The following is a 14,403-nucleotide window of genomic DNA, read 5'->3' on the forward strand; positions in this document are numbered from 1 at the left end:
GTGGCCTTGCCTGCCACACGCCCTGTAAATGGCGGAGCGAAACTTGCAGTCAGCTCGCTTGTGACATCCTCCGCACCTGAAGCACTGAAGAGATGCTGGATGCCCCTTCGGCTTCCTCTCAGCTGGCTGGTGAAGTCTGTCCACCTCCTCTTCAGGATCCGCTTCTGATCCTTCTCAAGCATCCTTTTGATGGATGGTAGCTGTGACTGGAGGGTTCCTGGCGAGCCGCAAAGCCTTCACAGCCCTGCCTGCTGCTTCCTCAGCTAACGCGTCTTGGAAGGAGACATCTTCTTTTGCAAAAATCTTCTGTTATAAGTCTCTGCTTTTTAAACCACATACGAAGCGATCTCTCAGCCTCTCTTCCAGATCCTTGAACTCACAAGGCCTGGCCGCTTGCCTTAGGGCAGCAATAAAGTCCGCAGCAGATTCACCCGGCCTCTGGTCTCTCTGCTCAACCACATGCCTCCAAGCAATGATGGATAACTTTGGCTGGAAGTGTTCCTTCAACATCTTTTTTAAATCAGCATATATTACTGACTCCAGAGGTGCAGAGGCCACCAGATTTTCTGCAATGTCAAAAGCTTCTTGTCTACAGGCACACAAAAGAGTTGTTGCCTTTAGGCCGTCTTCTCTTATCTGATTTACTCTGAAGTAGTTCTCCACCCGTACTACATAGGAATTCCATCTCTCTGGGTGGGAGACATCAAAATCAGTCAAGCGGCCAATCTTCAACATCGTAAAGTTTACGACCTTCACCAATCACCTCCTCTGCAAGCTGATGTTTGGAAAAGGGTCCTTTAGCTGAGCTCATCCCCAGCAATGCTGTATTGGAAGGCTGAGATGGTGATGCCAGTTCCGTCTTCCCCCTCGTCAGAAATGGGTATGTCCTTAAATCTTTTTCTTAAGCTTGCAGAGGATCCCAGGTTCGTCGCCAGCGTTGAGTTCTTCGTTCGCATGTGAATGATGAAGACACATGGTGACAAGTAAAAAACACTTTATTCTCTTTCTCCAACTCCCAAGCAAAGGAACAAAAGGCATGCAGGCCTTTATAGGGCCAGAGACCCCGGCAGTGTTAACCAATAGGAATTTAGCCTGTTTGCACCTTGCGCATGCGCACAAGGCTGGCGCCTCTCTGTCTAGTCCCAGGCAGCTTTTAGGATGCCCGGGACCATTTGCAACATTTCTGGGCCTGCTGAGTTTCCTTAACAGACCCAGGACACAACAGAAAGGATACTGCCTATAAACATTTTTATTATGCTATGCAATGCAAGTATTGATATGAATTAAAGGTAATACTTTTGTTGCTTGCAGGTTATACTCTAAATAAGAATATGCAATACTGATTAAAGTGAACCTTATTAAACCAAATGATAAAATAACATATCTACAATTAAGATCCTTTATTGATTTAAATATGTTAATCACAGTTACTTTCCCTGGTTTATAACCTAACAGTAATATGTATTTTATGTATTTATGTCTGTCTGTCTGTCTGTCTGTCTGTCTGCCTCTGCCTCTCTCTCTCTCAATCAGAATAAAGCTGGAAGGGACCTTGGAGGTCTTCTAGTCCAATCCCCTGCTCAAGCAGGAGACCCTAATACCATTTCAGATAGATGGCTGTCTAGTCTTTTCTTAAAAACCTCCAGTGATGAAGCAACTACAACTTCTGATAGAAAGCTATTACACTGGCTAATTGTCATCACTGTTAGAAAGTTTCTCCTTAATTCCAGGTTGCTTCTTTCCTTAATTAAATCTTTGGAAAATAAGTTGACCCCCTCTTCTTTGTGTCAGCCCTTCAAATCTTGGAATACTGTTATCATGTCACTTCTAGTCTTTTTCCTCTAAACTGGCCATCTCGATTCCTGCAACCGTTCTTCATATGTTTTTGTCTCCAGGCTCTTAATCATCTTAGTTACTCTTCTTTGCACTTTTTTTTTCAAAGTCTCAATGTTTTTGTAATGTGGGACCAAAACTGAATGCAGTATTCCAGGTGTGGTCTTCATAAGGATTTATAAAGCAGTACTAATATTTCACTTGATTTTGATTGTCTGTTTATACAACCAAGGATTGTATTAGCATTTTTGATTGCCGCCACACACTGCTGGCTCATGTTTAAGTGATTGTCCAAAGTCCTTCTCACAGTTACTGTTTTTGAGCCAGGTTTTGCCTAATCTGTACTTGTACTTTTGGGTTTTCCTGTCCAGGTGTCTAGGCTTTCTCCACATTAAATTTCATGTTTTTGGATAGGGCCCATTGTTCAAGTCTGTCAAGATCTTTTTGGATCCTGAGCTTGTTTTCTGGGTTATTGACTATTCCTGCAAGCTTACTGTAGTGTCATCTGCAAATTTGATGAGTTCCCTTTCTATTCATTCTCTTTCTCTCCCTCTCCCTCTCTCTTTCTTTCTCTCTCTCTCTCTCTCTCTCTCTCTGTGTGTGTGTGTGTGTGTCTGTCTGTCTCTCTCTGTGTGTATGTGCAGAAATTCCCATGTTTTGCATCTCAGATTGAAATAATTAGGTTGCCAATATTATCTCTGCTTGATATTTGGGAAAGCTGCAGCGGACAAAGTAGAAAATAATCAGCTAAAAGGATAAATATTTTTCTACTATAAGCTATATTATGTCTCTCTTCTTTATTTCCCAGCTACACCACCAAAGGAGAAATGTTTATGATTTGATACTGCATTGTCTACCTGATCAAAATGGCCTTATTCATAAAACTGATATATGTGTAAGGAACCACTTTAACCCACATCTAAAGAAAGCAGAACTCTTGGAAACGGTTACTTTTATTAAGAGAAATTGATAGTAGGCATGATAGACAAGATCTGAGGGATTCCCTCACAAATCGATGTTTTAAAGTGTCCCTAAGTAACCCCCATCCCGCAGTTCTTCTGGGCAATTCAGACCGGCAGATTTCTAGGTGTTAAATCCAGGAAAGATAACATCAGTCCGGCTTTGTTGTACATGATCATGCAACAGCTCCTCACTTGATGATGGAAAAATAAACCAGATTCCAGAGGCTGTATCTTAAAAAAAAAAAAAAAAAACCCGCTTTCTTAGTTGCCCGGTAAGGAGGAAATGTTCAGAGGTACATAGGATAAAAGGCAAATGGTTACATTGTAATGGTTAGCAGAAGTGAATAAACAAAAAGTTACTTTGTAGTGAATAGAGGAAATGAAAGTAATAAAAAACCCTCCCCCTTTGGAGTATGGCAGGACCCAGGAAAGGGTAAGAATTGGTTTTAGATCAGAGGTGATAGATAGAAAGGAAATATAACTGGATCCTGACAATATGTTTCAGAGGATACATGGCTATGTATCATACATCCTGCAAGGGTAGGAGAGGATAGAATTATGGCTCCAGTATGTATCCTCTCCTTCACCTACTATGGTTGGGATATATAATATCTTCCTAATGAATTTCCCACAGTTTGATAATATCTGTATGGTCACAATGGAATATTGTGTAGGATTAGCTAGGATTCTAATCTAATGCCAATACAACCTTCTTATATTCTAAATCTCAGACAAAATAATCGTGGTTTATTAGCCCGTGTCTCATTTGCTTTTCAATCTTTTTAGCTTCTGTTGTATCTATGAACAATTCAGAACTTAGACATTACTGAAAAGCAAACTGGGAATAAAACAGGACATTAGATACAAAACATAGGTCTCTCACATATCATATATTTGCAATCAACAGTGGTTTCAAACATTGATTTACTAGCCATAAAGTAAGCTACTGTTTATTTGTTTTGTTACACTTGATCAATAAAAAGCACATTTTTGCTTAATGCCATTTCTTAGCCATTTCAGAAGAACTCCTATGCGCTAGGAACACGTTTTGAAGCAGCTGGATGCCTAATATGAATTCTTCACAGGAATATGTAGTTTCTGAGATACCAGACTGTGTTGGAAGTTGAAGTATATTTGGCATTTGGTGAGGGTGGGTTAAATTATTGCAGCTTCTATTTTAATAGAATTATAAATTAAGAAAAAGAAGGTGAAAATCATATTTAAGAGTTCAAGGTACTTTAATCTTAGGAGGGTAAATTTTTTAGTTGAGAGGCTACACATATGAAACAGAGTACTCTTTCATATTAATTCCTAATTATTCCTGGATGATTGTCCTCAACGTTTAAAGTAATTAAAGAGGGAATGAAAGAGATAAGGTTTGGCATGCTTGGGTGAAGCATGTATTTTTAGTGCTTATTAGTCTTTTTTCTTATTAATATAAAATGGAAACAGTACTTTAAAAATGTTCTAGCTAAGAGCACTGCCATTTCAATAATTTTCATTCAAGAAAGGCAACCTAATTTATTTTCTTTTTTGATAAACCAGTTAATACTTTTTTACATTTTTAGTCAAGGATTACTAGCAATAAAATATTCAACAAAAATCAGCAATCAACCTTTTTATTCAAATTATTTGTTTTAACATTTTTAATGTGTTTTTCTCTTAACACCAAAAATACACAGACTTCAAGCTAGTGATATCAGTGATTTTCCTCCCTTTTTAGTCTGAATCCTAGGAATACAGGGATAACACCCGATAGCATCTAGTATTCCACTTTATGATACAAGTCCTGATAAATGGTAGAATATAAATCTAAATTAAATATTTTTCTAGATTTGAACAAATCTGTCTTAGGGTAAAGTAAAAACAAATATAGAAGAAAATAACATGTTTTTACATATTAATTTATTAAGAATTCATCTGCAACAAAATTACCTGCAAAGTCTGAGAAGAAAGTAAGTAGGCCTTTGCATGCTTGAAAAAGTATTTGGATTTTACATAAGAAAAAACACAGCACCTCCCCACTATTCATTAAAGCAACCTTCCTTTTCTCAAACTTCCACAGTATTCTGAAAATAAGTGTGGGTGCTTTAAGAATTTTATTAACTTAATGAATAAACTCTTTAAAACAATTATACCTCTTTTTCAAACTTACCTTTGACAACAGGGTTTACTGAAATGAATTGAAGGGGGCTGTGATCGTACAAGGGCTGAACCTTTTGGGAATCATTAGCCTTAGCAGGCTAATATATAAGCATGCATATATATAAGCCGCACTTTGCAAACAGCCAAATTGTTGCATCCTTTACAAATATTTGTGCAATAAAAGTTAACATCCACCAAGAATTCAGAAGTACATTTAAATGAAAACTCATACAAAAGTTTTCACAATTGAGTGCATGTATTTGTATCTCCTCCTGTGTTAACGGTCAAGTTCTTCATGCCCAGTGATCTGGAGATCTAGTTTCCCTGTATATTAAGGTGACCAACCGTCCTCCATTTGGAAGGACAGTCCTCCTTTTATGAGTTCTGTCCTCCCTTGAAAAGTGTCCTCCTAAATGTCCTCCTTTTCCATATACCGTCCTCCTTTTGGGAGGACATCCTCCTTTTGTGAGTTCTGTCCTCTCTCGAAAATGTCCTCCTAAATGTCCTCTTTTTGACGACTAATCTGCAGGGCTTTTGTTTCCTCATAGAATGCTCAGAAGGCGTTCCGGGACCTTTTTTTTATTTTTTTTTTCAACTTTTGCATCTACTCCCCCTATTGGCTTTCGAAAGCCAATAGGAATTGCTCTGAGCGCGCCAAAACACCCGGGCGGCAAACTTTGCACGTGCAAGTTGCAGGAACTTGCACCCCTCACTGCTACCCAACTACACGATCTCCTACTTCTTAGTTCCAAAGATAGCTGGAGGAGACTGGAGCGGTAAGTTTCACTTGATCTTCCCTGTTCAGTTCTACGCGGGGATACACAGGGTAGGCGGTGGTGCTGGGGGGCGGCTGGGGGGGGGTGGCTGCAGGACCAGAGCTGGCGCAGCTGGTGCTTTGCAAGCCACGGGGCCGGCTCTACGGGGATGGGCAGGGGGGGCGGTGGTGCTGGGGGGTGGTGGTGCTGGGGGGCGGCTGCAGGGCCGGAGCCGGCGCGGCTGGTGCTTTGCAAGCCGTGGGGCCGGCTCTACCGGGATGCGCAGGGTGGATGGTGGTGCTGCCCCAGCAGCTGGGGGGCGGCTGCAGGGCCAGAGCCGGCGCGGCTGGTGCTTTGCAAGCCGCGGGGCCGGTTGTACGGGGATGGGCAGGGGGGGCGGTGGTGCTGGGGAGAGGCTGCAGGGCCGGAGCTGGCGCGGCTGGTGCTTTGCGAGCTGTAGGGCCGGCTCTCCATGGCAGGGCAGCAGTGCTGGCGGGGCGGCTGTGGGCGGGGGCGCGGCGGGCAGTTGACCTTCCATGGGCTGCGCCAGCTGGTGGTCTACGCAGTGCTGACCTGCACTGCCACCATCTCACCCTGCGCATCTACATGGCCATCCTGGAGCGCCTGGCTCACAACACCTGCCTCCGCCGCCCACCCCGCGCAGTCCAGCCGTGTAGATTTTTGGACAAGTGAGAAATCGAGATTGAATATTGATACTCTAGCTGCAGCACTTGCCGTAAAATTCAATATGAAGGATATTTCTTGTTCAGATATTTCCAATATATTGTTAGAAGATGATACATTGACAAAAAATATTCATTCAATGGAAAAGTACTCATTTAAATAATTAATAGGCATGTAAGCATAATTACAATATAAAATGTTATTGTTACAAATGTTTTTATTATGCATTTATCATATTATAGTGTATTCTGTATTATTGTTGCAATAAATACAATGTTTCTTTTATTTACGATATTTTTTTCTTAAATTTATTTGTGTCCTCCTTTTTGTTGTAAAAAAGTTGGTCACCTTATGTATATACTTGCCCCCACTAGCTGTTTAACCCTTACTTGAATATTCTAAATGCCAAAACAAAACTTAAATCAGTGAACAAGTACAAATATAACTCAGCTCTCAGCTGGTCTACTTAGAAATACATTTCACATAATTCAATTGAATCTAAATATGATTTACAGTGTTTACATTTCAGCTCTGAATCAACTCAGAGTCTAACATTCTTTATCTCATTTCAGCAACTCAAGATTTTCAAAGGTAGAGAGAGTAAAAAAAGGAAGGAACTAGTGGTCATAGACAGAAAACTTCCCATAACTGAAAGCTCAGGTTTTATAGATATACATAGGCAATTTTTAATGTGAAATTCTTGGAATTGCTCAAAACCCTTTTTCACTAAATCCTGGAGATTCCTAGACTTGTTCAAAGATTTTTGAAGACTTAAGCAATTATTTGGAAGCTGATTATCCCTATCTGAACTATTACTTAATTTTGATTCAAACAAACCAAAAAAGTACATTCTACCTATTTGGAATTTTCTTTTATATTCCAATATAAGGAAGGATGTTACAGCATTATGACATGCAAAATTATGTTCCAAGTGAAGAAACTATGAACTTTCTGCAATCCTTTCTTTAAATAATCATAAATGTTTCTGTTTAGTCCATGACCAATTTAATTAATTTTATTATGGTTATTTAGTCTTCTGTAAGACTTGGTGGTCATATGTAAATTAAAGGCTCACTGATTTGTTGTGACATATCTATTTTGCTCTCTCTATCCTGATTTATAGAAATATTTGAGCCATCATACTATAGTGGTCATGAAAAAAAAAATACTATACCAGCAACTGTTATTTTAACATAAATGGCTTCTTTTATCCCTCTTTCAAACCAATGGTCCTCCCTATCCACTATGTGGACAGAATGTAGAGAGGACCATTGGTTTGAAAGAAGGGTTAAAGAGGCCATTTGTGTTAACAATGAGCAGTCCTCTCTCAACAGAGGGGGAGGATAAGACACCACCTATCTCTTGTCACAACGCAGTCCTTTCAGCAGTTCCAAGAAAATTCCACCCCCATTTGCACTCTGATATAGGTGATCTTGAGGGCCCAGATAAACCCCCAAATGGCGTCAGGAGATATCAGGGAGAGTGCTAACAACCAGATGACTGCAGATAAATATGATTGTTCAAAACCTCCCGCCCCATCTTGTCAGAACCAATCCTTCCATTGCTCCCATATCCTGCCAGAACCGATGACGCTTCTTGGATGAGAAGCAAAATGTCTTCTTCTTCCTCAAGGAAAAAAACAGTCCAGTTGGCTTCTGAAAAAGCACCTTTGAGACAACTATGACCTGGATGACTCTCCATAGAAACTTACTTTCATGTTTGTCCTGTCATACCCAACTCTCACGATCATATAAAAAATAAGTAATAGCATATTCTTATAGTAAGAGCAACATTTATTCCTCTTAATGGAGCATATATTACCAATTTGCTACAGATATTCACATTTCTTAAAATCTTTTCCCCATATTTGGTAAACAGTTTACCAATGATCAAAAATTTATCTCCTTGCTCTAATTTTAGTTTGTAGTGAGTCACTCCAATTTCCAGTCAAAATAACTATCCTGATTTTTGATATCTTAATTTTCAAAATAGCATTCCTCATATATCAAATTAACATTCAACACAAATCATTTGAGTTTTTAGAGGTCTTTATAAAAAAAGTACATGTACATTTATTTACCCAAACAGCACATCTCTAACATTATCATAACTATTCTTTATATGCTATATAATATTTATGCAATGCTTAATATTATATTAAGTAAATAAGAAGACATCTCACAGATGTTACCTTGAGTATTATATCCAGTAAAATTTGACAAGTCGGAATAGGTTCAGAAAAAGCGATCATAAAAGTATTGGGAAATTAGCATCTAAATTCTATAAAGAAAGACTGCATGTACTATACATGTTTAACTTTGGTAATAACAAGTCATAGGGAGGAATATGGCAGAATATTCTGAAAAACAGTGACTGAAAAACACTGTGAAAGTGTGTGAACAAAAGAAAGAAAGTGAACAACAATTCTGTGTCATTCCAAACATGGAATAATGGATTTCAAACACAGGAAGTCAGATTATGGTTGAATATTAGGAGACATTTTCTAAGGGTAAACAATTTAACAATGAGGCTTATTTCACAGAAGCAGTGTGCTTTCTATTAGGTGTATATTATATTATTTATTAGACAAGTTTCTTTTATTCTCTTTAGAATATCCATCATTCCAATTTTATGTATAATCTAAATGATAAGCAATTTTAGAAGATAATAAGCTATAAAACTTCAAGCCATATCATTTAATATTATAAATTCATTATAATAAAAATCCTCAAAAAGACAAGGCCTTTCTAAAAATTAACAAAGAGAGAGCCATGTATATTTATCTGCATCAGAAAAATTAAAAATGAAAATCATGTTGTATATTTGTCTCTATAAAAGAGTCTAACAAAAAATAAGACAGAAGATAACTATAATTTAATTAAGTAATTTAATTTAGTTCAAATGAGACTTTAAACAGTAAAATGTATGATTAATTTGTTAATTCATTTTCTCTGATAACTTTCATTGTAGATTATTATAGTTCTAATTTAGCCAGTAACAAATTCACCATATTTTTCAGATGTTTACCTCATTCCTTTCTGTTTATGAACAGATTTGTGAATTACTTTTAAAAAATCACAATTCTTTCTAATCTCATTTTTACAAAAAAGAAATCTTACCCACTGTTGATGTCATCAGCTCGAAGGCTCTTCCCAAGAATGTCCCCATCACTCATGTACCCTCCAACATCAACATCAGAGGAAATGTCCAGGTCACTATTTCCTTTTTCACCCATGTCAATTTGGGGGATGTTCCCAAGACGAGAGATGGCTGCACGACGAAGAGGTGTGGTGTACATGAATCGAGAAGGGTCAGTATGGATGAAGCGACTAGCACCACTGCGAGGGTACCCTCCACCCAGGGAAGGAGCGTCACCTGCCTGGAGTCGAGGACTAGCTTGTCCAAGCCTCCAGGTCACTGGAGAAGATCGGCTTGTTAAGCCAGGAATGCTTCGTCCATTCACTTCAGTTGTCACAGTACTGTCAAATGTTGTCTCCAGTGTGCTGTCAAGCAAAACAAAAACTGTTGAACCATGGCTACCATATTTCTATGCATATGGGATGAAGGGTAGACAAAAAAAGTTCTACTTTTAAATAAACATGTCTTAGGAAAAATAGCACCTGTTTTTAAAGATTTCACTCTAAGGCTGACATTTTTCTGCAACAAGCCAATGTCCATTCTCAGATTTTCCATATTTTTAGCGATGGCGGGCTTTGAGATAAAACATTCTAAATAAAGATAAGCACAACATTCTTAATAGAATTTGGCAACTACAGTGTCACCCAGCTGTGTCATTACCATTAACAAAAAATATTTCTTTGAATGATCTGTTTTTCTCCATCCTTAAACAATCTCAAGACTGAATTCTATTAAAACTGTTTACTTTAACTCAAGTGGCAAGATTCAAATTACAAGTAATATACAATGCTTTAGCATTCAGAATGGCCTCATCCATACAGCACAATTATTATGGATTTGCATTGTTTAAATATGAGCTATACAAGTTGATTTTATTCTGATATTAAAGACAATTTATAATTTGTTTTCTGGAATACTTCACTTTTGTATAATGATTAAATCTCACTTTTTGATAGATATTTATTTCTTTAGCCATATGATACATTTTAAATCAAATCTTCTGTTTAGACAATGCACTTTTTTTACTGTTTTTGCTTTATTGTTCCATGTATTCAACTGCACTAGTAAAGAATACCTGTGGCTTATTTGAGTGCCTCTAAGACTGGACATAGTTTCTTCCAAGTTCTGTCTCAGATCAGCTATATTCTTTACAGTTCTCATTCTTCTTGTTTCAGGATCTTCTCCTGCAATCAACCAACCAATCAATGAATATGAGCATAAAAATACATAAAGCAAACCATATACGTGTAAGACAATATGAACTAGAACAATGTTATAATCAAATGATGAAAGTGAGTAAAAATGAGAGTAATCTTGAGTTTGAATGACTACATAATACAAATATAAATATGCTTTATGGTTCCATTCTGCTTCTGTTTTCATTAAGTCTTCCAGAATGATTATGATTTTACAGCGAATGCCTCAAACGTATCATCATCACCACATGTATTTCTAAATTACAACAACCTATTTCTTTATTATATTTTTTTATATATCCTTCTTTAATCTACTCATCATTTCAAAAAGAAGAAAGTCTTATTTCATGAATCTCTGTTGCTGTCTGAGTAGGAAACTTCATCAAAACTCTGTGTTTGCAATATATTGATAAGGATGAAATAATGTACATGGTCAAGTTTATGTATGAAAATGATGTTGCATTTTTAAACCAAGTAAATTTACTTCAATGAAAAAAGCTGGGGGAAAAAATCAATTGACTTTTAGTATATTGTTTAAGAGCATATAGAAATGTAGCATAGAGAAGTCTATACATTATGGAACATTATTTGTTTCTTAATATAATGATGTTTGGTTATAGTAACTTGTTCAAAGTATTCAACTTATTTCTGATTTTTCAATGGAGAATCAACTGTAATTTTATAATAGTGAAATTGGCATAAAATGTCTATAAAATTGTAGACTTTATTGTAATTAATACATAGATTAATAAAGTAACAGTAACTGCAATAAACAGTTATATACAACAATAGGATTTTTTTGGTCTTTGGATCAAGAAAAAAACATTTTACTAGAAATAGTATAAGTATATAAGATATTTGAGAGCCAGTTTAAGGTGTTTTATTAGAAGGCAAAAAAATGTGACTTTTTGTCTTGCCTGGTAGCCCCCTGAGTTATTTTGAGCTCTTCCTTTTTTTTAGCCTTAGAAAAACAAAAGAGCAAATCACTTCCAAAATGTTGCCAAAGAATACTGCAGGGATGTGCCTGTGTAGTCACCAGAAGTCAGGGTCATAAATACTTTCTGCATATTGAAATTTGGTAGATTTCAGAGGACCCATATGCTGGATAGGGTCTAGGACAAGCTTTCCACAACTCACTGTGGCCAACTCGCCATGGCCAACTAGTCACGGTCAACTTGCCGCAGCCAAGTCACCACAGCCAACTCACCAGGGGATAATTCATGGTGGGACAACTTGTCATAGGGACAAAAGTTACATAATATTGAAAAAATTATGGACTAGAATAATTAAAGGATGCAAAAGGAGGGACAAAATGAAATGTGAATGACAAAAATTAAAATATTTTTAAAATATTTTAAATAATTAAATAAAATTGTTGAATTGCCCAGTGGTGACCTGTCCCATGGCAAGTTGGCCACAATGAGTTAGCCATGGTGAATTGGCAGCAGTGAATTGACCATGGCAAGTTGTCCAGGGTGAGTTCTCCCATTCTGCTCTAGATATATTCAAAAGAAAAAAAATCCTGAAGCATTTTTGTGCTATATAAATAAAAAATACTTTAGGTTAAATAACCTATACATCAATTTTTGGGGTACGAAACATTGCACTAAATTGCTGTATTTTGGGTGCTGTATCACAAGCACCCAAAAATCTACAGGAGAGGTTTTTCAAGCATTTTAACACAAAAGTTATTGGCAAGGTAGCTGAATCAGAAGTAATAACAGTAGGTACAGTCATATCTGGATAATTACATAATCTGAAATTTGAGGCCACAAAATCAGAACCTTGGACAGTTCACACAAAGTCTGACTAGGTTGATTTCTTCTATTTTAGGATTCCAGATTTGGAAAGGAATATTGAGTTCTTTAGCATCCACCTGAATACATCTAACGAAAGAAAGCTCCTGGCTCTACCATCAAACTGCTCTTGCTATTAGAAATATTTTCACCCTAATATTTTATTGGAATCTATCTTTCAATAATTTAAATCTATTATTCCATGTGCTTTGGAGTGAGAATTAAGCCTTGATAGTTTTCTATGTGACCTTTTTTCAGTTATCTGAAGTTGGCTATCCTATCCACCTTTAGATATCTAGCTGGGTCAATCTATGGAGTTTCTAATTTCTACAGAATTCTCTCTGTAAGTGATTAAGTAGCTTTAACATACTTAATCTTTAACTGTTTATCATAATCTTATTGTTTTTGAGATCAAAATTATATTTCTTATAGTAACACCTGCTATCAATAAATATAAGTATTTGTTTGGAAACACTATGAAAATGGAAACAGATCAGAAAGAAGACTTTTTCTTTATCACTCTAGAATTAAAGTATGTTTGTATAAATAATTACTATATAAAACAGTTATTGACAATATGTGTTCACATGCTTGCAATTCTACGACAAAGAGCAGCAGAACCTGAGGTGGAGTGAAAAGAGTGATCATCTCAGAATCTCTATGTAGTCACAAGCAAATGAAGTCCAACCCCCCCCCCAAGTGCCATTGACACTTATCTAACTCTAACCAGATGCTGAATGTTAGTTGAGAAGATTCCTGTCCATAGTCCTTTAGCAATAAATCAACTTAATTGAACCTTCACTTGTGGACTTCACCTTTTGTGCCTGACAACAACCTGTTTAAACTGAGGAGTGATTATGCATTTTATATGCTTTATACTTGCATATTTGTATCCTGGAATTTATCTCATTTGCTGCTGTTTTCTTAATAGGAGTCTTCTTCCTGCACAAATAGCACTCTGAAGATGAATCTTCAAAAGCAAAAATGTATGAATGCTTGAACTGGAAAGACATTTGCCCTCCTGTCATTTGTTTCCTTCTCCTACATATTAGCAATAAACAGATCCAATCTCTGATTTTTCTGGCACATTTTTTTTTCTGAGCATCTAATTTTTTTAGAGAGGAAAGATCTATCATAAATCTAATATTTAATAAAATGCCACTTTTGTATCTTATTAAGGTGTGGATTAATTACCAAAAACTGAATGTCCCTGAAAAATTGATTAAAAAAACAAGAATAAAACTGATTGGAGAGGCTGCCAAGAGACCTTCAGCAACATTAAAAGAGCTGCAGGGATTTATGGCAAGTACTGATTGTGTACATGTGACAACAATCTCCCATATTCTTCATATATCTGGGCTGTGGGGTAAGGCGGCAAGATAAAAGCCTCTTGTTACAAAGAAACATATCCAAGCCTGACTACATTATTTTGCAAAAACCTACATCTAGTCTGACAAAAGCAGAAAATGTGTTATGGTCTGCTGATACCAAGGTTGAACTTTTTGGCCATCATTCCAAAATATATGTTTGGCACAAAAACTATATTGTACAGCACCAAAAGTACATCATACCCACAGTGAAGCATGGTGGTGGCAGCATTATGCTTTGAAGATCCTTTTCTTCAGCTGGAACTGGGACTTTAGTCAAAGTGGATGGAATCATGAACAGTTCCAAATATCAGTCAATTTTGGCACAAAACCTTTAGGCCTTTGCTAAAATGCTGAAGATGAAGACAAATTTCATCTTTTAACATGATAATGATCCCAAGCATACCTCCAAATCAACAAAACACTGGCTTCAACTAGAAGAAGATTAAAATTGTAGAATGACCCAGGCAGAGCCCAGACCTGAATCTAATTGACAGTCTGCGGGATGACCTGAAAAGGGCTATGCA

At 37.0% G+C, this 14,403-nt stretch overlaps 1 protein-coding gene across 8 annotated transcripts in view; it reads right to left on the minus strand.

Annotated features, from left to right (window-relative positions):
* Positions 1-14,403, minus strand: part of NAV3 (neuron navigator 3) — a 688,216-nt gene that overhangs the window by 111,734 nt on the left and 562,079 nt on the right. For all 8 annotated transcript variants that reach the window (XM_039343281.1, XM_039343283.1, XM_039343282.1 and 5 more), the window contains 2 exons: positions 10,593-10,701; positions 9,499-9,882 (listed from right to left, as the gene is read on the minus strand). In XM_039343281.1, the coding sequence (XP_039199215.1) occupies positions 9,499-9,882; positions 10,593-10,701 (493 nt within the window). The remainder of the gene's footprint in view (positions 1-9,498; positions 9,883-10,592; positions 10,702-14,403) is intronic.

Source organism: Crotalus tigris, unplaced genomic scaffold (assembly GCF_016545835.1).
Source record: "Crotalus tigris isolate CLP2741 ecotype Arizona unplaced genomic scaffold, ASM1654583v1 scf7180000017836.1595184, whole genome shotgun sequence".
NCBI classification, from domain to species: Eukaryota; Metazoa; Chordata; class Lepidosauria; order Squamata; family Viperidae; genus Crotalus; species Crotalus tigris.